The sequence below is a fragment of the Synchiropus splendidus genome, chromosome 15 (assembly GCF_027744825.2).
Source record: "Synchiropus splendidus isolate RoL2022-P1 chromosome 15, RoL_Sspl_1.0, whole genome shotgun sequence".
In the NCBI taxonomy this organism is placed as follows: domain Eukaryota; kingdom Metazoa; phylum Chordata; class Actinopteri; order Syngnathiformes; family Callionymidae; genus Synchiropus; species Synchiropus splendidus.
This window is the reverse complement of record NC_071348.1, coordinates 1,681,877-1,709,756: the sequence shown is the minus strand read 5'-3', so window position 1 is coordinate 1,709,756 and position 27,880 is coordinate 1,681,877. Positions and strand designations below refer to the sequence as shown.

The 27,880-nt window shown below is 42.7% G+C and overlaps 1 protein-coding gene across 5 annotated transcripts in view; it reads left to right on the top strand.

Annotated features, from left to right (window-relative positions):
- The window catches only part of col14a1a (collagen, type XIV, alpha 1a), an 87,675-nt gene that overhangs the window by 18,572 nt on the left and 41,223 nt on the right, over window positions 1–27,880 (top strand). For all 5 annotated transcript variants that reach the window (XM_053844222.1, XM_053844221.1, XM_053844225.1 and 2 more), the window contains 19 exons: window positions 538–681; window positions 1,843–1,938; window positions 11,915–12,070; window positions 12,154–12,273; window positions 12,408–12,572; window positions 13,544–13,708; window positions 13,933–14,084; window positions 14,430–14,559; window positions 14,830–14,975; window positions 15,038–15,167; window positions 15,227–15,366; window positions 16,561–16,687; window positions 17,845–17,984; window positions 18,933–19,065; window positions 20,020–20,055; window positions 20,400–20,542; window positions 21,953–22,085; window positions 23,008–23,130; window positions 26,154–26,303. In XM_053844222.1, the coding sequence (XP_053700197.1) occupies window positions 538–681; window positions 1,843–1,938; window positions 11,915–12,070; window positions 12,154–12,273; window positions 12,408–12,572; window positions 13,544–13,708; window positions 13,933–14,084; window positions 14,430–14,559; window positions 14,830–14,975; window positions 15,038–15,167; window positions 15,227–15,366; window positions 16,561–16,687; window positions 17,845–17,984; window positions 18,933–19,065; window positions 20,020–20,055; window positions 20,400–20,542; window positions 21,953–22,085; window positions 23,008–23,130; window positions 26,154–26,303 (2,529 nt within the window). The remainder of the gene's footprint in view (window positions 1–537; window positions 682–1,842; window positions 1,939–11,914; window positions 12,071–12,153; window positions 12,274–12,407; window positions 12,573–13,543; window positions 13,709–13,932; window positions 14,085–14,429; window positions 14,560–14,829; window positions 14,976–15,037; window positions 15,168–15,226; window positions 15,367–16,560; window positions 16,688–17,844; window positions 17,985–18,932; window positions 19,066–20,019; window positions 20,056–20,399; window positions 20,543–21,952; window positions 22,086–23,007; window positions 23,131–26,153; window positions 26,304–27,880) is intronic.

The window sequence follows — 27,880 nt, the reverse complement described above, 5'->3', positions numbered from 1 at the left end:
GGAACTGTCAGGGGTGAATGTTGTCATCAGCTCCATGACTGCAACAGCCCGACATTCTGTTTATTGACAGTCATTCGGCCTCTCCTGCTATCAGTGATCTACAGAGTTACCTGACTCGACCTGCCAAACCCTTTGTGAGGATTTATCTTCACTGTCCTCGCGGCGCCTTGAGTCATCAGCCTGCAGTGACAGGGGACACCAGCTCAGGAAGCCCTTGTGCCCTCATTAATGTCTGGATTAATTACAGGGCCAAAATTAAAATTGATGGGGCTCGTTGGGCCTGATAAGAATTGAGCTGATAAAATGAAATGAAAAGCCCCTACACTTGCCATCAGAAAACACCAGAAGTTTTAGAAACCTCCGTACAAGCAAAAAGAATAATGTAGTTAAATTGCTTTTTTATTCACATATGACACAATATTAAAATGAAATGGAGCTGGATAAATATGAAAACTCTCTTTTCTGTCTCATCATTGCATAGCTTTTCCGTGAACACCTCTCTAACCTTCACCTGCTGTACTTCCATGTCCCTGTCAGGTGGTCAACAAAAGGAGGTCGTCGTGTCCAAAACTGACAGCAAGGTGTTGATCACCGACTATGATCCGTCCAGAGACTACGTGATCAGCATCACTGCCGTCAGTGGCAGTGAGCAGAGCAAACCCCTGCAGGGCCGACTGAAAGGTGTGTACTTAAACCTTCTCTAATTCTGTGTGATTTATTTGTGATGTATAATATTAACTAGCTGCATGTCAATTTCATCATCTTCAGAAATGACCCAAAATGACCTAAATGTTGGTAACAACATTGCATATTGCATATGTTTATTTATACATTTTACAAGCTCACTTGAAGCTTGACAAAGCCCTCTAAAATATTAAGTAATTCAAATAAAACTCAAAATAATCTTGGAAGGAAATAAGGAGAAACATTTAAAAACAAATATGAAAGTGCAAAGGGATTTTTTTAAACTGGAAATAAATATTTCTCCAGCTGTTTATATCGTCCCCAGTCTTGCTTTCTACTTCAATAGAATTGTTTATACTTCCCACTTAATATACTAGCTAATAGTAACGACAGATCTCATGATCCTCTGCAGCAGTAGACAGGGACTTTCTTCAGACTAAAAGGGGTTAATCAATTTTGAATTCCTGATTGAACATCAGTTTCAGAAATGTTCAGAAATGTTGGAAGTTATCAATATAGGTCCTCTTTTAACCTCACTGATGTACAGTATGTTTCCCGTAAATCATATCTATTTTTAATTAAATTGTATTTCATCCTTCAATAGAGAGATGAATGTCCTGCCACCATTTTAATGTTGAAAGGTTCTTTGAGCTTTTTGATGTCTTGTTTTTTGGTTTGGTCGGCGCAAGAGGGAGCTGGTTGGCGTGGTAACCACTGGTTTTGGAATTGGTTAATGTGTTATGAAACACGGGCACACAACGCACGTCTTCACTTGGACTCTGGTGGTCCTCAACATTATCTGTCTGTTTCTCTGAAAAGTCATTGTATTGTGTCTTTGAGTGTTTTGCTTGAGCAAGTTACCTCGATGGTGACGTCAAGCACGTCCAGCTGACGGGATAAGAAATGCTGTTTGGGTTCTGAATTCATTATAAAAGCAAACTCACAGCCAGGCTTTGAGTCATTCATTTACTTTCTATATACAAGAGCCAGTGGACTGTTTCATGGAAGTTGTTGACAACTTGACTTGACTTGTAAGTCAAGTTGCAACGACTGAAAATCCTAACAGAACTGATTGTTGTTTTCACTCTTGACAGTGACTTTCATCCAGTTGACTCTTTAAGGCTGACCTCTCGTCTCTTCTCTCTCTCTTCTCTGCAGCTGAGAGAGGTGAAAGCGATGGAAGAGACAGAACGCAGCCGCAGAGTCTCACCGATTCAGTTTCACAGCCGGAAGATGTCAACGAGATCTCTGGAGGTAGGAGAGAGCAACACTCGTCCACTCGTCAGGATGCCGGACACTCGGGTAAACACATAAATCAGATGAAGCGCCCAGTGTTGGCTGATCACAGAGAGCTCTTGATGAGTTGTCATGGAGATACAGAGAGCGAGAGAAAACCAGGCCCGTAACATAAACTACAGGCCTTTAAATCAACACAATGGCACACATGAGTCAACTGTCACCTCGTCCATCCTGCTGCTTGATGAAAGCTCTTCTCCATGTGCAGGGGTGAGTGATGTGGAGTGACGCCTGATGTGTCTCTTGTGACTCTGCGGCTGTCTTTTTATTTGGGAAACTCTTCCCAGACTGTCTGGCTCTTGTAGCCTCGACTGTCAGCGTGGCGGTACTTAAACCTTTGCCTCGTCAAAACAGTAAGAAGAAACTCTCTGTAATCCAACTTTGATATTTGCCTGAAATCTTTGGCTGTTTTTTGTTTTTGTGAGTGGATGTTCAGCTGAGCATCAAAGGCTCTGAGAATAAATAAGGCTCGGAAGCTATTAGTGAATTGAATGAGAATTTAAGTGCTTATTTCCAAACTTCAAATGTTTTCTGCTCATTTCGATAATGAAACCGGCTTTCTTTCTGGAGGTCGTTATCGCATCCGTTCACACCAGTGACCTTGTCGGTCCTCATCTTTTCACAACACCAGCACGCTGGGCCTTTGTCCAGCTTCAAATGTGCTGGCTGAGACTTTGTGTAACGCACTCAGTGATTCTATCTGCTGCTAGTGAAAGACCTTTGAGTGCTCTCCTCTGGGTCCATGCTGTGTGTGAACTAAATCATTCAGTTTGTCAATGTAGTTTTTCAGCCCTATATTTATTGCTCCACACTCCCAGTGTGTTTGAGCAGCGCATCACAATTTCGGTCATATGATGTGGAAGATATCTGAACTCCTGCTGTGTAAACTGGTTGTCTGGATTACATCTGACTTGAACTCAGATCCGAGGTTGAAGACTTCAGCTCTGTTGAACATAAAATTATCTGAATGAAAGCCTGCGCTCATTCCAGCCCATTGGTGGATCACTTTCAGACCCCTGGAATTCATAAGCAAACTAGAGGAGCACTTGAGAACACAGACCTCCACCAAAGACCACATTTACAACCATCTTGAGAGTTTTATATCTTTAGGATTTGATCCCTTTTTTGCATATAAATATAATTGATCGCAAGGAGCTCAGTGGGACAGCAGATGGCAGTAGAGTGATAGAGCTTGCTCACACAATACGCAGTTGCATTGTAGCTTCTTCACCACCAAAGACTGATGAGTCCTGGATTCACGTGGTTATTAGGAAAGCGGCTGAAATATTATCTGTTTCTGAAAAGACCTTGGGAATCTGTTCGTTTCTGATTCAATGAGGTCTAGAACCTCTGGTAGATCCTGTTGACTCTACTGTTGTGGTCATCGTTTCATCAGAGCACATGACTCCTATATGTTCCATGTATGTTCCATGTATGTTCAAGTGCACACTGAAATAACGTCTGTTAAAAAAATAATTTGCTCCTCAACATTCTCCCTTCTGCCTCATGGCAAAACAGTTCTCCTTTGTTCTCTAATATCCACTGATCATTCCTCACCTTCCTGTCTGGGCATAATTGTGTGTATTGGTCGGACAGATGGGTTTAAAAGTACAGGGAAGTAGGATGAGAGTAATTAAAGGAGCTGCCTTGAAACTTCCTCTATTCTCGCTGAAATGACCACCTTCACCTCCCACTTTTGTTCGAAGAGCCTCGACAAATGACTTAAGTGCACGTTGGCCGAGGCAGTTCAGACGTCTCTGGGCTAAATACAGACTGCCCCCTCCAGGAACGCAAAGCTGAAGTTAATTTCCACCTGCTTTGTGTGTGTCATTGACTTCAGGGAAGATGATAAAACTCTTCTACCGCTGTCTGCGTTTGTAGTCCTGCCATGTTTCCCGTATTGATCCCTGTCATCCGCAAGTCTGCACCCAGAAAGCTGATGATTCATATCATCAATCAGGTTATGAGTTTGATCTTAAGCTCCCTTTTTGAAAATTTGTGTCTCAAGCAATGTCTTTTTTTTGACTCCAGCTGGTCGCAGACGTATCAGATCTCGTCTCATATTAACTGCATTCATTGGTGTGAGATAAACCTCTGGCACAGACCCTGCTGTCATGCTCTGGGCCCACATTTCCTCCTCAAACTTTCCTTTCAGATTGTGGGGTAACAAAAAATGAAATCAGCATTTGCACAATAGCGCTCAACCCTTGCCTTTTATGTTTGCTTTCCTGCTCATTGTTGTCATGCATTATATTAAACCAAGCCACTTCCAACGCCTCAAGTGTCCACTGCTGTAGCATAAACGTCACTGTATTTGGTGTGAAAACCTCAACAACACAAAAGATACTTCCCTTAAAGCATGAACATTCATCATTGTCGAATTCCTCTTCTGTGTAACAGCTGACAACATCAGTAGGAAGAATAAGAATCTAAAAGTCAGTATATCAGACTCTTAGACAATAAGGTTTTGAAAGCTGAAACATTAGATCTGTGATCCGTAAATGCACAAACTTATCACAGAAACTTGATCGAGTTATGCTAATTACAGTTATCAGCAATGTTCGTACTGACTGTGGAAGCTGAAACACCCACGCAGAAGTGTTCTCTCTGTGATAATCAACAACCTTATATCATGTCATTAGACTCCATTGTAATACGGCGACTAAGAGACACAGAAGAGGGGTCAGGAAGTGAGGAGCAGCCACTGCCTGTTGCAGAACGCGACTGAACGTGTTGCCGTGTCAAATGAGTTTGTGAAGTTGTTTACCTCCAGCTTTTCACCGTAAATTGCTCTGCTATTGTAATTTCACCATCGTGAGTGCACTTAAGACAAAGAGGTCATATAGTAGTTTGACACCACAGTTATTTAAATTCTGGTGTAGAGTGGCTGAGACATGTGTGTCACACCGCATGTTGGTTTGCTGTCGTACCGGAGTGTGACTTATTGACATTTGCATGACACATGTTGTGACTGATTGCTGTTGTGTTGCTGATCAATGAAGATGTCGGACACTGACTCAAACGAGTCAATTAAGCACACACATTTACAGCAAGGTGAGGCATTGACCTGCAGGTCCATGCAGCTTGCCATGCACGTGGAGGTCAGTCAGGTTGTTAATGGTGTTGTGGACAGGCATTACCCTTTTCCACTGTAGCAATGATTCCAGCATAGCACAATGCACACTTCAATACTTCACATAGTGTTGAGTTATTTGGGAACCAACTCAATTCCACAGCTCCTGCTTATATGGTAAAAGCAGCCTGTGGGGGATGTGGTGATAGACAAGTGCAGCTGGATCATCCAGTTATTAAAAAGTTAAAGAACGGTAAATGAGGTGGATTAAAAAGTGAAAATTGACTTTCAGCTTGTGAAACTCCCCTCGAGGGCATTTCTTTGACTAAAGTAGTCAGAATTCATTCCGTGATTTTTGAAAAGGCCAAACATCTGATTCTCAAATCAGACTGGCACGCTGACTTAAGCCCACTCTGGGACGGATGGATGGCTGTGGTAAAAGTTGAACAAGAGGCCAATGAGATTCTGTTGACATTGACTGTGAGCTACAGGCGGCACCCTCTAGAATCCATCATCTCTGCAGCTGGACTCACACCTGGAGAGTTGTCTCTGTTGACGGGGTACCAATCTTCCAGCACTGGTCCGCAGGTTACCTGTGTGAGCAGTCCAGATTTACAACCCGGGTAATTCCCAGCGTTAACATTTATTTTAGCTAAATCTCTCAGCCATCGCCGCACACATGTGCCTCTTCTTATTTATGACCTTTATAAGCCTTGAGAAGTGGCAGTTATACACTCTCTCTTTGTACACTTCCCGCCATGGCTAATTGAAGTCCGAGTTTCAAGTGTCATCATGGTGAGGAACGACTCGAGCGATTGAAGGGGAATGACAGAGGATACAGCAGATCTGCTGCCAGTGGAAAGTCAGGAGAACAATTTACTGCAGGTTAAGTTCATGAAAGGGATAAAAGTAGCTGAGCTGTGTTGTTTCTCCCTGAGGTATGGTTCACAGGAAGATTTTAGAAAATGTAGTTGAATGTGCACTTTATGTAGAGGCAAGAAGACTGTATAAATCAGACCTATCCCACAGCAGACCATTCATTTTGGAATATTTGTTAGTGGAACCCTCAGGTCTCACTAGTATTTACTCCCCTGTGGAGAAAAATAGTGATCGAAAATACATTTCTCTCCTGAAATCTTTTGAACCAGTCCTGCTGAAACACTGAGAAAATCGCCCCGGGTGAAGAAACACCTCCAGTCCATTTTCTTGCTCAAGATTTCAAAAAGATTTTTTCCTCCCAGTGATTTTACTTTTCAGAATTAGTTGTTTTTTTCTTTTTGTCATTTTTTCCCCTGAAATGAGGTCTACACATATGTATTTGTTTTTGTAAATGCAATAGTGTCTTTGTAATGAATTATTTTTACAATTATCTGTACTTTCCTGTATTAAATGTATAATGTTAAAATAGTTTTAAAAGTATCAAATTCCTCATATTTTTCCCTAACGGTCTCCCATGTTTTGTATTTTTACTCTTGTTTATGTCATCCTTATGGTTTGCGAGCCGCCAGTGAAACTCCATAGTCATCATGCCATTGTGCCCGTCTCAATTTCCATATGCACGATGGTATTGCATTAGTCTCTGTACAACAGCCTCCGCGTCTCGTGTGGCCTCAAGGGGAAATAAATTTCCCAACCTTGCTTTCAATAGTAAAAAAAAAACTAAGCAAAAACGCCATCAAAGAAGAATGCTCCGGCGGGTGACGGCAGCACTTGCAGGGAAACTCAGGTCACCGTTTTTGTTTCACTGTAATCTCCTTTTTTCACTCCTTTTATTAAGTGTTTGGACATTTACCAACCGCTGAATGTGAAGAATTATTACCCCGACACACACTGGGTGTCTATTTAGCGACGCTTGTGTGCGGGAGTGTGTGTGGTCTCCGTGCCTGCCAGACTCGTGTCCTTGCCCTCAATTAAGAGAAAGAGTTCATGGCTGAGTTGAGCTAATTGTATGACAATGGCAAACAGCAGATTTGTGTGGATGTCTTGATGTTAATGGCGATCCGGTCGTTGGAGACAAGGACTGCTGAAGTGTAGAGGTTAATTAGAATAATTACTGTCCTCTGTCTCCTTGTGGTTTCACTCTTTTGGGAACTTGTTTCGTCTGTGAAATTGCTGTTTAGTAAGTTTAAGAGCTGCCATAATGCGCAGCTCAAAAACGCTGCGCATTATGGCACTTATGTAGTATGTTGCCTAACCTTTCTTCCCACCATCTTCTGAACATGTCCCTAATGATGCCCCTGGCAGAAAGCACACACGCTCCCAACCTTACCCCACTTTGCCGACCTCTGCTTTGGGTCACATAAATTAACACTAATTCTCAAGAAGGAATTTAAGGAGCAGCTACATCATATTTAAATATATGTGACTGGATATAAAACATCAATTTTCACTCCACTTTATACTTTCACTCATGTCGCTCTCTGTTCCACAGACGTTTGACCTCTCTGTTCCTCATTTGACCCCTTTCATCTCTTATATATTCCTCTTTCTTGTCCATCCTCTCTGTGGAATCTCTTCCACTCCGTTCTAGCCTCAGACTTGAGTCAGGTCTTGGGTTGAATAAGCACCATAAACATTTAAGTTAAATATGTAATGGCCACTTTGCAGGAGGATATTGGCGGGTTTTGGAGTCAGTTTGTGTAATTGTATTCAATGAATCAATGAGTAAACTCTGTTCTTACAGTGTGATGTGCCACTTGGCTTTGGAAATGTTTTTGCAGTTTTGCTTGGATGGACTTGATCACACTTCTGTGCTGAGGGTTGATGTGTGTGTCCGAGGAGCTGTTGGAACGCTCAGCTTGTTGAAGCTGAGATATATTGTTACAAAGTTTGCTTTCCATCAACATGGAACTGAGCTGAAAATGAGATTGATCAAGAGGTCAGTGGAATTACATTACATTAGTTTGAGTCTTCAGAGAAGCCACTCGATCAATCTTGCTCTTGCTTGGTAGTTCACCTGGTCCCAGTGTTTGGATGACTGGGCTTCTGTGAGGGCCTTTTCAACACTGACTTTTTTATTTTTGTTTGTTTTACTTAAAATGACTTTTTCCTCTCTTATTGTTTTCCCCACAAACATGCATTGGGCAAGTGCATGTCATATTAAATACTATTCTATTATTTTCATCCTCAATCGTAAGGACTGCATTTACTGATGAATAGCACACGCACTGTGAGAGCAAACAAGAACGTTTCAGTTTCTCTCATTTTGTAAACATGTTCCCAGGCTGTCACCAACGTCACCTCCAGCTTTCACCTGGATATTTATTTGCAGACAAATGACTGTCATCAATGAGGAGCCAAGCTCATGTTCACAAGGGATGAATTCATTTGCTGCGGTAAAGAAATGCCAGGTGACGTGCCTGTCGATGTCATCAATGTTCATTTCAGATAGAGAAACACAATGAGAGCAGCGAGGGAAATGCGGCTGGGCAGAGGGAGGGAACTCACTGCAACTCTGTCTAATCTCTGGCTAAACAGAGGTCAGCCGTAAATCAAAGCCTGTTGGGAAGAGCTGCTGGTAATGAGAGCACCAGTCCAAAAGAAAGATAAAGATGAAGTCAAGGCTGCCTGGAGCTCTGTGTACATTACGTTTATTTAGATTTCTGTTTCGTTATTGTCCTGTTTGACAGCGGTTGTTTGTGAACAGGACAGCTATATGTAACTATATATGTCAGAGATGTGATGTGGAACAAGTGATTTTTTTTTTGTTGTGGCTGATCCGAGTCACCGTCTGGATCCAGGAACGGACTCTATGCAAGCATCATTTCAGGCTAGGGGACCGATGCTCCTGCCGGGCAGAGATAAACTGGTTTAGTCCTGCCTGATGCACTCATTGCTTGTTGGATTTGTCGCCAACAGTCTCTGGAAGGTCAAGTACCATCCAAGGATATTGCTCAGAGAAATGTCAAGTGACACATTTAATCACATTTTTGGGATGTTGATGGACCGTTACGAAGCTAGCAGCTGGCTCATGTAGCTTCCTACTGTTGTGGAGTGCTTTAGCTTGAACATACCTTGAACCGTGTGAGTGGTCATGTGGAGTTGAAGGATTTGTTTTAACTTCTGTTTAAAGTTTTGTTTCAGTAGGGATCTGCACTCTCTGAGTGCTTGTACTTTGGGTGAATAATAATTTCTATTCTTTCTACTACGAGGAATAATGTTCACAACAAAATGGTTATCAATTAGAGTGAAATCAGAAGCAGCTGTCTGCCACCACTGATAGACGAAGTGTCTTTCATGTGTTGGCCTGATCACTCTCTCCGGGTCGCCTGCTCACATGCTTGCATGCTAATAATGCTCATCCCAGTGCACATATGCTAATAGAATCTGTGCTGATCAGGAGCTTCAGTGCCACTAAGGTTCAACTGAAGTTCAACACCGATGCTTGGATGTGGTGTCATTATAATACATTTCAGTGTTGACAAGCCCAGGGGGCAGTGAGTTGTTGACTATACAACCTGATCGGCATGAAACGCATCAAAAGAGAGAAGCCTATTCTGCTATCGTTTTCCTCTGAAGTGATTAAGTGCAGTGTTATTGACGTTATCTAAATTAACTGTCACCGTCATAAAACCACCTACAAAATGGGAAACAGAAGGTAAATTAAAAACCATCGAGTCTGTCGCTGTGTTATTGGTTTTAGCAGTAAATTAATATGGAATTAGATGTCAGAATGAAGCCAACATCGTTATACACTGTATTTCAAATGAGCCACAGTTCTAGTTCATTCCAGTCTAGATGAGGGAAGACGATGATGTCTTTGAAAAATATAACACATGCTACACTTCCTTTGATCTATTGAGATGGGAAAAGTATTTGGAAGAAAGAACGAACATGCCCGCCACCTTTGTTAATTCCTTTGTACCCATGTTAATGCTGAAATATATGGTCGCCATATAAATGCGGCGACTTGAGGGTACTTGCTTTTTTCCTGTGCGCGCACCATTTCTGTCTCCGCTTTCATAGTTTCCTTTCACAATGGTGCTCTCAGACTCCTCAGCCGCTGCTCTGTGGCCAGCAGCAGGGATTTAATACTGGAAGACAAAAGAGGGGAAGCATGAGAAGAAGACAGACGGGGGAGGAAGACCTTGAACCATCCAGTTCTTTAAAAGGCAGGTGCTGAGCAGAGACAAGAATTTCAATGTCAGTGACTGACAATGGATGTCTCTGTGTTGTCCGCTCCCCTTTAAAACCTACGAGGTTTGATACTCTTCCATCTCATCTCAGTTTATTGCAGAATATGGATGCAGAATATCATAGTCGTCTCCACCATTTATGTTTGTCTGAGGGTTCCGACTAACCAAGACCTGAGGTTCTCTGCTTATTCCTTGAGGTGCTAAAGGAAGCTGTGGGCGTAATGGTGTGTGACACCAACTGTTGCTGTGCACTGGTGGACAGAGATGAGCCCCTCCCGTGTGACATCACACTCTGCAACAACAGACGAGGGGCTTGGTACAACCAGGTGGCGAGTGGTGACCTGAATGGTCTGAAATACCTGCATTAGAGTGACCTCCAAATTGAAATTCAGCATCAGAGTGAGCGCAGGAATGCTGTTTATCACAGCAATACAATTGACTGATACCACATCAGCTGCCATTTTACGGCCAGTGCGATGAACTCCTGAACTGTCCCTACACAGTCAGACGGGATTTTCTGAGTCTGACCTGTTTAATCTGGAATATATATTTGATCTGAACCTGTGGATCTTGTCATATCATTTTCAATAGTTGCCATGCTTCATGTGAATTGTGTTTATGGTGGTGCGAGTTCCGAACAATACATGATAAAATCACATTCGTATTTGTTCCGGACCATTCTGCAGACTGCAGCAGCAAGGTCTAATAATCTAAACTCGAAAGACAGGGTGCAAATGGAAGGCATCTTAATGAAAGATGGGAAAGCTGATGTTCCTTCCCCTTTGTTTTCATCTCTTTAATGCTACACGATACTTGTTTGCGCATAAATGCTGTTACTCACATAGCTCCACTGTTCGCACTGTGCCTCTATAATGGTGAATTTTCCTAATTCAGAGGACTGCAATCACTGGAATGTAGAGGAATGATTTGATCTTTGGTTCCATTCAAAACATTGAATTGTGAAGAGATTCCGATTCTTTATAAACCATTATCCATGTCAACAACACAACCCCTGCAAGTAGATTTTCCTGCGCTAAAAACTTCAGTATCAGATCCAAGTGTACAGATTTACAAACTAATTATTTACATTGATTCAAATTAAAATGGAGAATGAGTGGGGCGTCATGTATGTATTGCTGTTGTAATTCCAAATTCTTCGTTGACCTCCATCATCATCAGCTGTTTCGATAGTAACTACTATGCACTTAATTGTCTCTCCTTTTTAAATATCACAAAAGGCGATCCTCGCTGAGTGATGGTTAGCTGAGAGATATCCATCTGAAGGAAATTATTTTAACTCTCTTTGGCCCTTTGAACTTGTTGGTTTTATTGAAAAACAGAAGCTTTTCATTTTACACAATCTTATTTCCTGCGTGTAAATTCATATGACCTCTGTAAACACCTGGACGGATGGAGAGTGTTTTAAAGATTAAAGCACGGACGCACTGAGAATTTGCAGAGGCGGAATGTGTCAGGAGCTGCCTGCTGACCTTGATGCTCTCCTCCATCTGTCGTTGCAGAGACTGTGGGTTCAAACACGTTTGGTCTTCTGAATAAGAATTCAAATACCTTCCACACACGTGTTGTTCTTACGAATTCAGTGCGCCTTAAAGGAGCAAATATTTTTAGTTTTTCAATGAACATTTTCTGAGCCACTGAAAGACAGTTTTGGGCTGATAAACAAAAAAACTCATTTTCTAGACTAAATCTTCTTTTTTGACTCCAGTTGACCAGTTTGTGTGCCACACGGAGTCCATAGCAGACATCGTGATCCTGGTGGACGGCTCGTGGAGCATCGGTCGACTCAACTTCCGGCTGGTTCGCATGTTCCTTGAGAACCTGGTCAATGCCTTTGATGTGGGGATCGAGAAGACCAGAATAGGTGGGTGTCTGCTGGAGGCGGCTGCTGGCTCGTGTTCGCCATTTCCTCTACCTGCAGGAACTAAAAGAAGCCTGTGATTTCAGGTCTGGCCCAGTACAGCGGCGATCCGAGGATTGAGTGGCACCTGAATGCTTTCACCACAAAAGAAGCTGTCATTGATGCTGTTAAGAATCTCCCATACAAAGGAGGAAACACTCTCACCGGTAAACATTTTCAACATCCACAGTTTGTCTAAAAAATCCTATTGTCTCTATTTATGTCTGTCTTTGTTCCCTGGTCCATCGTCCTCTCGCAATCCCCTTTTCTCCTCCCCTTCTTTTCATTTCTCTGGCTCTAGGACTTGCACTGACCTACATTTTGGAGAACTGTTTCAAGCCTGAGTCTGGCGCTCGTGTTGGTGTACCCAAGATAGGAATCCTCATCACGGATGGGAAGTCTCAGGATGATGTGATCCCGCCTGCAGAGAGCTTACGGAATGCCGGCGTTGAGCTGTTTGCCATCGGTGAGGATGTGCCTGTGGGCCAAGTTGATGTCCAGCTGTGCTGTGAAAAATGACCATGATAAACACTTTCTACACCAAAAATACAGCCCACGAACCAACGTGATGTAGTCAAAACATTCCAGAACCTTTCAGCATGACGCTCTCTCATATTTTAAAAAAAGGTCTAGTTGATTGATTGGCTGGTGTTAATTGTGTCAGTATAGTTACCACACTGATATTAAGAAATTATTTTGGTTGGCCGGTTCAAATATATAAATATAAATATATAATATAATTTAAAACTTAATATTTGTGTTTGCAGCTTGAGAATGTACCCTTGTTTCTTTTGACAATACATAGGTTGATAATTTAACCCTTTCATTGCCAGCTAAAAAAAATTGTGGAGCAAACTTACAGTCCTATAACTGCAGATACGTCACACCAATATGAGTGGCTTGTATCCCAAGTAGTGTGTAGTGTGACAAGTGCCCTGTATGATGATGATAACGTACAGATGACATTAGAAGTTTACCTTGACTGTTTGAGCCATCTCTACCGTTCAGCCGATATAAATAATATAATGAAATATGAAAATACGCCTCGATTCCTAAATTCCTAACTAAATATAACCAAACATGAATAAATATCAAAATATGAATGAATCATGTTTTTAAAAATTGTGATGCACTGATAAAAGGGTGAAAGGGTGAAGACAGTCTTCGCCAATGAAATATTTATAAATAAATTACAATTATTCTTTGGAATTCAAATATTTTTTTTATATTCATATTTGGATTTGCAGTGACTCCAGTATACATCTGAATACTATATCTAATCATACTGACTGGCCTACGGCTTCTTTGTCAAATTTTTGTTGCAGTTATATCTGTTTTGTTGTTGCCATGAATTGCGTTGTAATTATTCATATTTTTTTAACATGTCGTCCTTTGAAGACAGAGGGATAATTCATTTTTGCTTGCTTTCCCCTTCAGGTGTCAAGAACGCTGATGAGAACGAGCTGTACTCCATTGCCTCAGAACCGGACCACACCCATGTCTATAACGTGGCCGACTTCAACATCATGAGCTCCATCGTGGAGGGATTGACCAGGACTGTGTGCGAGCAAGTGGAGCAGCAGGACAAGGACATAAAGCACCGTAAGACGGAGCACTGATGGCTAACTGTGGAGTGAGCAACATGGTCAATGACATCATTGGATTTATTGGTCTGGCGTTTTCTACACAATGTTTTATTGTGATTTTCCAATGACCAGCTCCCTGCTTGTAAACATGCTAATTAATCAGATGAGGACATAAAAAGGCAGCAAAAATAATTCAAGCTTTATGGCATTGAATGTCAAAATATTTTACTGAATTTCCAGACCAAATACCACAACTGACTGGGCCGCCCGCAGACCTGCTGACATCAGAGGTCACACCGCGAAGCTTTCGAGTGTCCTGGAGTCACGCGCCAGGAAGCGTCGAGAAATACAGACTGGTTTATTATCCTGCGCAGGGAGGCGAGCCACAGGAGGTAAGTGAAAGACCTGAAGAAGTACGCATAGATTTACAGCAAGCAATGGACTCCTGTTTTCTAAGAAAGATGAGCACAGAAATCATTAACTCTTCGGGTCAGATGGACTTCAGAGAACCAGCTGTTCCTGAACAACATGGTCGCTGACCCTTTCCCGGCCTCAAACGATTTTCTTCCTCACTGCAATTTAGGACTACCGAATCACTCCACGTTTGAAGCATCCACACGCATTTACCACTTTGGTTAACCCCCCTGTCTTTTCCCATCTGTCGCGCTGCATTCATTATTACTTGCTGTTTGTGTCTTTGACCTGTCCATCTGTCTTTCAAACTTCCTGCTGACCAGCTCGTCTTGGGCAGCCATGAATCTTCAGTGGTGCTGCAGCCTCTCAACTCTCTGACTGAATATCAGCTGGCTGTGTTTGCTGTGTACGCCAACGAGGCTAGTGAGGCGCTGAGAGGAACAGAAACAACACGTAAGTTGGATTTCCTGTTCCCAGTCCTGTAACTTTGACTGTTGCAGTGCATTATGGGCCTTGTCATTTGAGTGGGACTGTTTTTTACGGTTTGGCGCTCATATAATATTGAGATGAAGTCCTGGACCAAATATCATTTGAATGCAGCCAGGATTTTGAGACTCTAGCTCCAGGTAGCATTAGCTGCGCATATCTATTTCTATGTGTTGGGAACGGTCATAAAGGTTTCCTGCTGAATCTGAGGCGTCTGCTTGTCTTGTGTCTGTGAAGTGGCTCTCCCAACTGTGACGGGCCTGCAGTTGGTGGGCATGACTCCGAGCTCCATCACTGCCCAATGGGACAGCGTGAAAGGAGCTTCTGGCTACATGCTGTTGTATGCGCCACTCACAGATAACGGAGACTTGGATGAGAAGGAGGTGATGAATGGACACAAAATCAGGTCCATTTACTTTTCGCTCATGAAGCCTTTGTCCTGCAGGTCAAAGTGTCAGACGCAGTCACCGAGCTAGAGTTGAGCGGACTCCTTCCCCGCACTGAGTACACCGTCACGGTCTACGCCTTGTATGGAGATGAAGCTAGCGATCCCATGACGAACCAGGCCACTACATGTGAGTGAACTCTAATCAAACCATAAGCTACGCGTGTAACACACCTCTTCACTCTTCAGTGCCACTGAGTCCTCCCAAGAACCTGCAGTTCTCTGATATCACCCACAACTCGGCGCACATCAGCTGGAACCCTCCGCCCCTCGGAGTGAAAGGTTACCGCATCATGTGGGTGAAGACAGACGGACTCGTGACGGAGGAGGTGTGTGCTCTCTGAGATCACTTCCCTGTCAATCTCATCCGGCATGTTTACTGATGCCAGTGACATGTGACCTGTGATGCTGCTGTGGTCACACTCTTTCTTGCTCTGTCACATGATCGTCTCTCCTTCATCGAATGATCTTCTTTGTCATCGTCTGAACATGTTCTGTCAGCCTCCCTGGTCACACCTGTTCTCTTCATGCCCTCAAAAACCATGAACCTCATTGGTTATTGTCCTCTTCTCCTTCATCATGTTATCTCCATTTCCATTTAATTTTTGTTTACTGTTTCCACGCCCTGCTTTCTGTCTTTGTGTTATAGAGACTGTCTCTGAAGCAAACATCATGGTTGGTCTCATTACTGTCCAGTGAAGCTTCGGTTTCACTGTAGCTGCTAATCTGTTGCTGCTGTCACTCATCATGTTTCATCCCGTCTGCACTGTTCTATACATCCCTTGGTTTTTCACAACCCTTGCGCCCACATCTTTCTTCTCACTTTCATTCCTTTTCTATGCAGCTTCTCCTCCAGCTCTTCCTTCCTCTCAGTGCTCATAACTGTATCATCAGAAAACATCATGGTCCTGGGAGACTCCTCAAACCTCATCTGTCCATCAGCACGGCAGACTAAAAGAGCTGTTCCCTGATGCAACTGCTATCACCTGCAATACATCTGTCACTCCTTCGCTGGCCAATTTAACTGAACAGTCTTGACAAGTGTGATGGCTGAAAACAGACAACCCTGAAGTCATTGCAAAGAGTCAGCTGAAGGATCTATAAAAGCATCTCCAATTTAATTGTTAATTTCATTTCTGTAGTTGTTTGATCAAATTCAACATGTACATGTTTTAATATTGTTTAGAAAATGCACTTCATTTACTCCGTTTGAAGGCCGTCCAAGTGCAACAGAAAATATTACAGAACTATCTCATTTTCCCAGTAGAATGGCCAGAGCAATTTGCATGTTTTAGGAGTAATGGCCGGATCATCTACCAAATTGAGATTGTGACCTGAAGGAGGGGTAATGTGTCTGTTCAGTTAGATATGGGCTTGCCGGAGACGCATGGAGAATTTGGTTTGGATGGAAGAGGGATGGAGGTAGCAGTGGATTTCACTGCATCAATACTGGAACCATGCATAAAAGTGGGGAAGTTAATGGAGTTAACCAGTTATTATTTGGTGTGTTGGTTGCCCTGCAGGTTGAAGTGGGCCCAGTGCACTCGTACGACCTCAGTGACCTGACGTCTCTGATGGAGTACTCGGTGGCCATCTTTGCTCTGTATGACCAGGGCCAGTCTGAGCCACTCACCGATGGATTCACGACAAGTAAGCATCATAAGAAAGCACTTCAACTTGTTTTTATTCCGTCTCACAGCCATTTCTACTGAGGGCAGTTTTGTCTCCATATATTTGGAATGGCCCTTCAAAACTATTAAAAGCTGTGTCATTCCTCTCTCAGTGCCAAATTGTGTCCAATTTTATCACCACTGCTGATCCTTCTGCTATCCTGGCTTCAGGCCCATCTCATTTGCACCTCAGCATAAAAGGCCAGGCACATTAAAAGGTCATTTTACCGTCCCTGACCATTCAGTCAGGCTAACAGGTATTGATTTTTTAGAATATTCCTTTAAGCAATGTGCTCTTAGCTTCAGTGATGAGTCAGTTGAAAGGTTTTTTTTTTTTACCTGGGAAAGAGTGATTAAAGTGGTCACTGTAAAGCACTATATTGTGACACTGGCTGGAGACGTCTGATAATGGCAGTGTTAGTTATAGTAACTTCAATGTGTGGTCGGTCAAGAGAGGAAGAAGCCATTTAGAGCGCATGCTGTATGCTCTCAGGCAGAATCACAGCCAGGACAGACACATGCAACTAGACAAGCTAATATGCATGATTTCATATTAGTCTGGGGCTAACAGCAACAGACTTGTTTTAACTGTTCAGCTCCATAATCATCTTTTGAGAGACAATACTCTCAATAACCTGTTGATTCCAAATACTCAGGGCTTGCTGAAATCATACATGGTAGCACCTCCATTTAGGAGCCTGATTCATTCATGATCTGTTCCAGACCGAAACTATACAGTCAAGGACTGTTTACCTTCCAGAACCACCAACAAACACATCGTATAGACACCGTCTTGATAACGTGGCATGGCATGTGGACGAGGCGTGGCACACCTGGATAAAGAGAGCGAATGAATGAGAGTCATGTTAGTTGGAGGATGGAGGAGGTGCTGGAATGCCCGGCGGGTCCTGGCAGACAGAGAAGTTGTCAGGAGTTCAGGGTGATTGATGGCACTATGGAGGAGCAGTGAGTGATGGAGCAGAGTTCTGCACTGTGGCTAAACTGTGGTGTCCTAACAACATGGATAATCATGTAAAACTGGAGTGAAACGTTTGACTCTGTGTGTGTTGGTGCTGATGGTAAACCGGGGGACCTCTCTACTCTGCAAGCTAGATTAATCAGAAATCTGTCTCACAGTTCCAGTTCCAGGTCCTCTTCATTTTCGCTCCAGCAATGTGGACACAGACAGCTTCCAGGTCAGCTGGGAACACTCAGCCGATGACATCATCCTCTACAGACTCTCCTGGGCGCCATTCATGGGCGGTGACACCAAGGAGGTGAGTCCCACTGATATACTTCTCCATTCTTTCAGTCGTGTACGTTCCATATCCGTCCTTGCTCCCATTATGTCCGCCACTCGTCCCCAACAGGGATCTGCACAGCAGTCCATTCCAGAAGCATTACATTTGACTAGAAGAGTTAGCTGCAAATTAACTTTATCACTCCCGAGGTTATGGTAGTAACATTTAAATTTGCATTAGAAGATAAAAAGTCCTTATCGATCCAGAAGTTTTCAACAAGCCAATGGTCGTTTTATTATCTCTGGAAGAAGTGGCCGCACTTCATGAGCTCTGATGAAGTGGAGCTAGAACTCTATAGACTTGTGTTACTACTGGACGGGTGGGTGGTAAAACCCCTCGCCGAGTATAATTAATGAAAGAATAAATCAAGAAATTAATGGCTTGAGGGGTTTTATGACAGGGGTTTTAAAAGGGACTGGGTGTCAGCAATAGAGTTCTTATGGCTGGAGAGTGCATACACGTGAGTGTGTGTGTGTTCTCACTGAGATTTATCTGAGCTGAGTCAGGGGAGTTGGAGTAATGCAGCCGAAGACGGAAGTGTGAACTGGACCACTGCACTGTGGACTTATCTCAAATACCAGTGTGAAAATTGAAGCTAATTTAATATTTTGAGGTAGTCATTTTTATTATTTTAAGCTCTGATGTCGCAGTTTGAGGCAGCTTTGGCGTGCGGGCGTCGTCCTGGTATTGGAACCACTAGCTGTGTTGGTCTGGCCCTCGCTGAAACAGTCTGCCCTTGTTCTAATTTAACAACAAGAAGAAAACATGTTTACTCCATTAGGATGCATTTGTTTTGGATTCAGAAGCTCTGATATTAAGAGTCAAGAGCCAGAATATCATTCTACTCAAACCACTTTGTGGAAAGCATGTTTGGCTGCTCGCAATGTGAAACATAAGGGTTTGATTGTGAGTTTTATTTTGTAGGTGGTCCTGAGTGGAAGTGATAACAGATATGTCCTGACGGGTCTGAGTCCGTCCACCGAGTATGAAGTCTTGCTGACAGCCGTGTTTAAGGATGAATCTGAGAGCGACACCGCCACAGTGGTAGAAACCACACGTAAGATTTAAGTCTCTGTGTTTGACTAAGATGACAACATTCTTTCTATGCTTGGTATTTTGTTAAAAGGCTGACTGTTGGCCAGCAGCTTTGTCCCTTCTGCATGCTGGACAACCTCGTTTGCTGCTGGAACTGGCCCTTGCATCCAGGCTAATTTCAGCTTAGTACAACTCCCCATTTCCTCACAACCAGATCTGGCTCTTTCACTGCAAATCGTTCTCACTTAGTCTGCCATAGCTTGCCATCAGCTTGGCTACCATTTTTAAGGCCCATTTAAAGGAAAGTTGTAAATTCAACCTCAAACAAAACCTCCACATTTAACTCCAGACACAGAAGAAAAATAGCTTTTATAAAAATATCAAGTAAAACTCCTTGTGAAGCTTTTCTATTTTTATCTTCACAGCTTGGGCAGTACTTTTATAGCCTCTTATTTCAGAAGCAGATGAGAATGAATTACTGCTAGTCAGGTATAGAAGTGCAATGAATATTGCAGAAGTTTTTAACACAACTCATCCACATGAATGAAACAATAAGCAACATTTCATTACATGTCTGTTATTAGAGGCATCTTGGTAGACAGCACTTCCAGTATGCAATGATAATAGTCCCATAATGCACTGCAATAGTTGAAGCTTTTACAATGGTCTGCCAAATCAAATTTGTGCTCTAGACTAAACATTTGGATTAAAAATAGTGAAATGGTCTTAATGAGCCAATTACAGTTAATATCACAGAATCAAATGCAGCTCTATAGATTCATACAAAAATAATTTTTAACCTTCACATGAGACCAATTACGCTGCTCTGTTTGCCCTTGTCCCTGAGAACTCATGTTGCTAATCCATTATTTCAGTGATATTTTCACCTAATTACCGTAGCTGCTTATTGACGTCGAGAGTTCTTGAGGAGAGTTTCGGTCCAATTATCTGATCTCCATTCTTCGTGTCTCCCCAGTGGCGGCAACAACAACGATCGCTACAACGCCCTTTGGTAAGACTTCCTTGTTGTCTTTAGAAGCGCTTGAGAAGAACTGTGCTCCCCTGTCAGTAGGAGTTGTACTCTCAGCGCGAAAATCTGTGTCAATCCGTTTGATAAGACTTGTCAAAAAGACGGGATGTTTTAATTAATCTTCACCAAGTTGCCTTTCATTTTTGACTCTATCATCACAGATGTGATGCCAAGGCTGAGAGGCTTTATTTTTTAATCATTCATGAGCTCGTTCACCCTCTTCTCAGGGCATGTCTTCCTCCCCTAATGAAACACTCACCAGATGAACCAGTGGCTTCTCGTGGAATTATGACAGGTTCAGTTGCTCATTTGTTGTTGTCTCGCAGTGGCCCGGCAGGCTGTGAGGAACCTTCAGCTGACTGATGAGACCACTGAGACCCTGGAGGCCTCGTGGGAGCTGGACGATCCTTACGTGCATGGCTTCCGAGTGTCCTACAAGAGCATCAACAGAGAGCAGGGCCACGAAACTGTACGTTGAATGATTGTACACATGTATCATCGATAATGTGAAATGGAAATTGTCTGATCCATCACTAAACGTCCGGCCCAAGTCAACTACAGCGGAACCTTTAATTATATCTAGCCCTTATTGCCCTCACACAGACACAATCCACTTCTGCCTTGTGATCTCAGCCATTTCTCTTCTTGTCTTCTCCCGTGCCTCTTCCTCGCTTCACTCTGCTTCCCGGGTTTAATTTCCGATTGTAGTGTCAAAACCACAGAAGACAGAGAGGCCGCGCCGGGTCAGAAGACATTCCATTATCTTTTCAGCTGCTGTTTACCTCTGTGGTCGCCCGTATGGGGGCCAGCAGCGAGGAGGAAAGAGAAACACAAGCGCAATGTTAAAACAGTGAGCAAATAAACCCAACAGGGCGAAGGCTTAGCCCTGTCTGCCGGCTGCTAGATAAAAGTCTTCGCACCCCTTTCTGAAAACGTAGAGGACAGCAGTGACAGTAGTGACAATATTGCATGATTCATGAGGTTGTTTTTGTGTGCATAGTTGTGCATTCAAATGTATTGCTGCTGTGTTCTTATCTACCCTCCACCTGGCAAGCAGCGCTCAGTCATTGCTGGACATCTATCTTAATGGCTCCAAATGATCTGATATTCGTTTTAAAATGTGGCATTATGCTAATGTAGCGAACGTATTAGACCATGTCTGGACACGGATGGAGCACTGTGGGGGAGAGGACGGGGATGACTACTAGCTCATACTGTACTGTAACAGCTCATACTGTAACAGCAAGATGGGTTTGATTCCAGCTTGAAGGCTTTCTGTGTGGAGTTTTCTGCTTAGGTTAGGACTGTGTGTGATAGGATGGTGGCCCGTCCAGGGTGGCGTCTGCCTCTCTCCCTATTTAGCTGGATAAGTATACTCCAACTATACATGTTTAATCTTTGTCGATTTTACATATCCTGTGGAATTAATTCTAAAGCATCTACAATATTTTTGGGGGGATCCGTGCGGTATTATGATGCTGCAGTACCTGGGCTGAAGAAGAATGGTAAACACTGGCTCCAATAAATTAAAAGGCAGTAGTAATTCCTTTCCTTCTCCCCTCCACAGCTGGCCTCAACTGACTTTATTGACTGAGCAGATTGAGCAGAATTCCTGAACAGTTGTGCCCAAGACCCCTTTAGGTGTATTGCGCGCGGGCAGTTGATAGACTGTTATTCCACGTCAAACAGAGTGTGCAACTAATCTCATACAGGAGATCTCCACACCGTCTGCGCTAAATTCTGCGCCTCTTTCACTCTGTTCTGATCCCTGTCGTTTTATTTGTATGCCGTCCTGCAGCTTGCTCCTAAGTGAGTAGCAGTTACTGCCTTTAACTCCCTGCTCTGAGCTAACGTGCTCTGAATGTCTGTGTGTTTTCAGGTGATAGTTCCTGCTGGTCAGAGGAGGAAAGTCCTGCAGTCGCTGCAATCAGACACTCAGTACAAAGTGACTGTCACTCCTGTGTACGCCGATGGACAAGAGGGCATCAGCGTGTCTGCGCTGGGCACCACACGTAAGAAGCACCAACCCTGGGGCTGTTAGTAGAGGGAAAGGCTTGTGAGGAAATGAAGGGGAATGAATTGTAATGCCATGAGCAGCCTCTTCATTTGCATTGCATTAACTTCATGTTCCTTTTTGCTCCTGAAGGACAATGTAAATTAGGGAGATGACAAATATTGCTGCGTTGGTAATTGCCGTAATGAAGGCCGTCCATAATCACAGCTGCTCTTTTCATTAACAAGACAATTGAATTATTTTTCCACGACTGTAATTGATTTTCTCAGCCGCACCGCTGATTAGCTCTTGTGACCAGGTTTTCTCCTCTTTGTTCTGGAAATTGAAATGTCAGATAAAGTATGTCATCTTTTAGGATGTCAGCAAGATTCCTCACCGTATGGGGGGAAGAAATATCTGGGCATTAATCAAAGCTCAGCCAAACACGATGTTCACTGTGACAAGATGATCTTTTTCCATCAAAATAAAAAAAGATGTCTTCGCTCAGAAATCACATCAAGAAATACCAACATCCTCCGCCAAACCTAGAATTTAATTTAACTCAGCACATAAAAAATGTATATTATGTTTTACGTTTGTATTAATTCTAATAACATTATACTATTTGATTTGGTTATGTGTTGGGGTTATTCTTTATAACTAGATTATGTTAAATCCACTACTTATATTTTATAAACCTTGTCTTAAGTTACAATACATGATTATGAACATTCATAACATCTTCTAATCTTCATGTCTTACTTCTGTTTAAATATAAAAAAAGAATTGTATTATAGTCATCTTAAAATATACTGCAAAAGGACCAATTTCTGCCTAAACATGTATTAACCATGAAAATTAAAATATGAACTAGAAACCAGTAAATGGTTTTAAAAAATTAATTTCCCCAGTTATAATATATATTTTTTATTTTTTTTCAGTGCCTCTCTTGTCTCCTGAAAACCTCCGAGTGTCAGAGGAGTGGTACAATCGTTTCAGAGTCACCTGGGACCCCCCCCACTCACCCACGTTGGGCTACAGGATTGTCTACCAGCCCATCTATGGTAAACACACACAAAACATTTAGACTCACTCATTGGAGACGTACAAATGAAGCAATGAAGGATGGAACAAACCAGCCTCAAAGTTAGTGTTGGGTTACAAAACAGACTGCATCTAGTTGGAATTATGGATGGAAAAGCGTCCCACTTGGGATTATTAATGACTCTCTGGATATCGCTGTTGTGGTCATAATTAGGTCTGCACCTCAAAATATTGACTCTTGCCTCCATCTATCTGAGAGGGCATCGACTTTCACCTGTGGTCCCAGCCTGTTGTGGCGTGTTTGGGCTTGGAATTCAAATTTTAGCGCACTGTTATGTCTTGCCATGGACACTTTGTTCAAAGTAGTTACTGTTTGCGTGAATTTGCTAGAATTTGTGTCGATGTCGATTTCCCTTGTCAATTTCACTTTCGTCTCCTGCCATCTGAAATCCTCCAAACAATTGAATAAACTGTCTTTAGATTTGACAGTCTCTTCCAGTTAGTTTGGACAGTTACTTGCTTCGTGTACAGACCTGAAGCTATTTCTTCAATGTTGTTCAGATGTGCTCAAGACCTCAGCCCTCATACTTCTCTCAAACCCTTTTAAATACTGCGCTTTCCGTCTCTTTATCCTCCGGGTTTCAGTGGCTCTGACTCCAGGTCAACAAGTCTACTCTCTGAAGAACATCCATTTAACACCATCAATGCTATATTCCATGTCTTACCTTTCAAAGCTCTTACTTTCATACCATAACATGTAAAGTTCATTTTTTATTTGCAATCTCTGCAGTTGCAAACATGAGGTCGAGGACACCAGGAGACAACCCACTATTTAGTGGTTTTATACACAACATTTTCCATTGGCTATAAAATGTGTGTATCACTGATGTGACCTCAAGTTGCAGTACCTCCACTGACACCAAATAGGATGGAGGGTCGTGCGTTAAACACTCAACATCAGTGGAAAGAAGTTGTACAAATGGCATGTCATCCTCATCCACACTTGTCAAACAAGGTCCCGTATTCCTGTCCGTCTTCATACCTGATCCTTCTCCTCACACCATTTGTTAAGGAGTGTTTGGAATTCTTGTGCCGACCTGGTCTCGCGCCCCCCCCATGGAGTCACCTGCCGAGTCAATGATCACCTCATGTCCATGTATTTTTACTGCTCTGGGACTCTCCGAGACTTAATGAGCTTGTTGGATAGAATCAACAGCAACAAGCATTTGGAATTCAGCAGCCGCACCAAACAAGATTCTCCGAGGCGGTCTCCCTTGATTACGACTTTTTCTTTTTAACAAGAAGCTGAAGGCGCCACGGAAAACCTCAGTGATCCAGAGCAGAAATAAGACATTACCATCCCTCATTTTAACTGCCTTCAAGCTCCTCACAACCCTGTTTGACTATTCTGCGGCTTCTCCGGTGCTAATTGCTTTACTCTTTGGAGACAAGAGGCTCTCTCCGTGTTTTCCACATCTGTTTTCTGTCATGTAAACAAAACCAACGGTTCCTGCTTTATACCAGACAGAGCTAATGTCATTTCTGAGCGTCAGCTTATGGTGAGTTATTTCATCTGGCCTCCATATTGGATAATGGACGAGACAAAAAGCACTTGTTGTGCTCGTCTATAATCCAACACACCCTGATGCACAGAACAACAGCAGTATGTAAATATCAATCCATTAGCGCACAATCTAAAATCGCAAGCTCACAGGCTCTTTATTTGCTAGGTTTCAATGAGTGGAGTGTTGTTAAGATAATTAGCCCTCCTTTATCTTCTGTTCCTGGATTACTTTGGTTTTCATTTACCGTGCGTCATTTGAAGATTGTTGCTTCTATTTTTACTACGTAGGCTGCTGCTGAGCACCAGCTGCTATATTGCCTTTTCTATTATCCTGAGCCTTTTATCTGTAAGCTTGCTGGTCGTGTCCTCTGTGTGTGATGTTGCTCAAACCTTGCGTCACATCAGAGGGGCTAGGGTGAAGATGTGTGACTTCATTTCGCTGTTAAATGTTAGTTTATGTTCTTGGGAGTTACAGTAGTACATTCGTTTTACATTTACAGGGTTATGATGTCGCAAACTCAGGTTTAACCGTGAGTATGTTTGTGAAATTATCTATTGTTAATGACGATAATTGTGATTTCAATTATGATTCAAATAGAGATAATTCAATATGTGTGTTTGACTTCAGTGTGATGGATCACAAATTGCTCGACTCCTATATTCCCAAAACTTTGGCTTTAAGAATGTAGGAGAATAAGGCTTGTGTTTTTATTGTCAGAGTTTGATCAATAACGTTATTCCCAAAAATGGAAATTTGACTTTTCAAAACAAACCATTGTGACTTGGTTTCAACTGACCCTTTGGTGACGCAGTGATGCTAATAGACCTCTGCTTCTGTCTGAGTCCATGGTAACAGATGGTGCACTTTGACCTCACTAACTGAGCAGTTTTCTCCAAACCTTTTTTTCTGCATCGTTGAACCCTTCTAAACAATAGTTCTGTTTATTATCATCTTCATGTTTGACATATTCCAAACAAAACATTAAGCTTTGGATGAGCATAAAGGGAAAGTCTTTAGAATTGTTGGAGGCTAAGTTTCTCAAATAGTTTCTTAGAAATAAATCTACCCTTTAAATTAAAATGCCAGCCTCTACATTGAGGCATTGATCCATGCGGAGAACGATGTATAAACAGTACACAGAGGTCTGACGCTCAAATGCAGCGCTGAGAAAAAAAGCATTCTGTGTCCAAGTATACATTCAACGAGTGTTTGAAGATGTTTTTATGTCTCTACATTTTGATCTCTTTGCAAATATTTATTTTTCCTTTTAAACACCAGGAAGCAGATTTTAATGCTGAAGCCTCATGTTTGAAAGGTTAACACGTACATGCTGTGCATCAGTTTGGATGAGGGGGTGTTTCAACTGATCCTAGTAACTGTAGTAAATGCATCTTCATTTGTTTTGAATGTGACACTTTTAGTTGCTATAAGTTTGTCTTAGTCTTCGCCTCTACTCATTCTCTCTTCTGCTTGGTCAGTTCCAGGGCCGGTTTTGGAAACAACAGCAGGCGACAATATGAACTCTGTGCTGCTCCTCAATCTACTGAGTGGGACCGAGTACAGTGTTCAAGTGTCTGCCTCATACTCAGCCGGCTCGAGTGGACCCCTGCTGGTGAACGCCAAGACATGTAAGTGGAAAACTAGTCAGAGAATGAGCCTGAAGTTGTTTCAGGGGAGGAATGTGTTGCTGTTTTTTTCTGGGTTTGGAGAGGGTGTGTGGTTTCCACAGTTGGAGATGAAGATACTGAGGTTGTCTTTGGGAGAAAGGACCAGATCATAAATAAGAGGGGCATGTGGAGAGGGTTGAAGGGTTGAAGACCAAGTTCGGGGGTTTGATGGTTAGTGGAGAGGAGAGACAGAGTTGGAGATAAAGAAGAGGAGGACAACACTGAGGTTCATATTTGCTAAGGACATGAAAGTGTGACTGGATGAGGATCAAGTCAAGTCAAGGTGGAGGCATTGTGGGAACCCTTGATGGGAAGTGTAGTGAGAAGTTCAGTGTCTTAATGCTTATATGTTAGTGGAACTTTTTCTTCACACTGACTGAAGTTAGCTGTACATGTATTTGCCTGTGGTTTACTTAAACTATAATTGCAATTTTTAAGCTGTATATACAGGAAGATGTAGTGAAAATGTCCCACGAAAACAGACAAGGAAGGGAGCAGATTAATAGAGAAAATTGAATCAAAAGGCTGAAGGCAGTCATAGTGATGTATGAGGGTTCATTTCAGAGCGTGCCCAAATTAAAATTACAAATTGGGACAGAATAATGAACCATGTCAGTAGTCTTAAATTACCTCGGACTGTTGGTGTGTTCACTGGACTCTAATGGCCTCTATTCAATGGATTGAAATAAGGCCAACAGGGGATTCATGCATGCACTGTTACTGGATATACAGCAAATGTGAACACAAAATCAGAAATGAAATCCAGTGTGTGTCCAGCACTCATGCATAAAGGCAGGGAACGGCGCATGTGATTCTTCTTTGTCTTTTGGGAGTTCAGTGTTCCACATCGAGTCAACCTCTTCCACCTCCAACCATCTTCATCACCTGTCCACTTCGAGTTCTCCTCAGTCAGATCCATGAAGCTCACTGATTGTCTTCCTCCTCTTCTGCCCAGAAGTGATAAAAGAGCAAATCACATCTCGGGAGGTCTCTCACACCTTTGGAGACTCATATAGTTTACTGAAGATAGAACTTAACAATGCTCTTCCTGGAGGGGAGCTGTGATGTGTTTTGGAGAAGTGTCCCCTCATTTGTCATCCCGGTGCACAGGGAGCGTCACGTCATCCCCTGGATGCTTCCCCGCAGCCTCGTCATGAGAGCCGGCCGACCTGCTCTCGCCAATAAATCACCCATATTAGACAGTGGAAGGTGACGCATCAGTTACTTCACGCTTGCTTTAAGAAATGCATTTGTTTACCCCAAAATGAGTTTTATGTATTTTGTCTGTGGCTGCAAACACTGCAATTCATCAGCAGGAAATAATGTCGTCTGAAGTGATAAATAAGTTGTTGCTTTGTTTCTTAACTAACAGACACATTTCTCTTGTCTGTCTGTTGCGGCTCCATCTCACTCTGTTTGCATGCTCTTCTGAGAATCACCCTGGAGAGCATCTCCAACAAAAAGACTATGAAGTCACATCACGAAGAAGTGCATTTATTAGATTCATTATCTGTTATGAATGAGTCGCCTCCATGTCA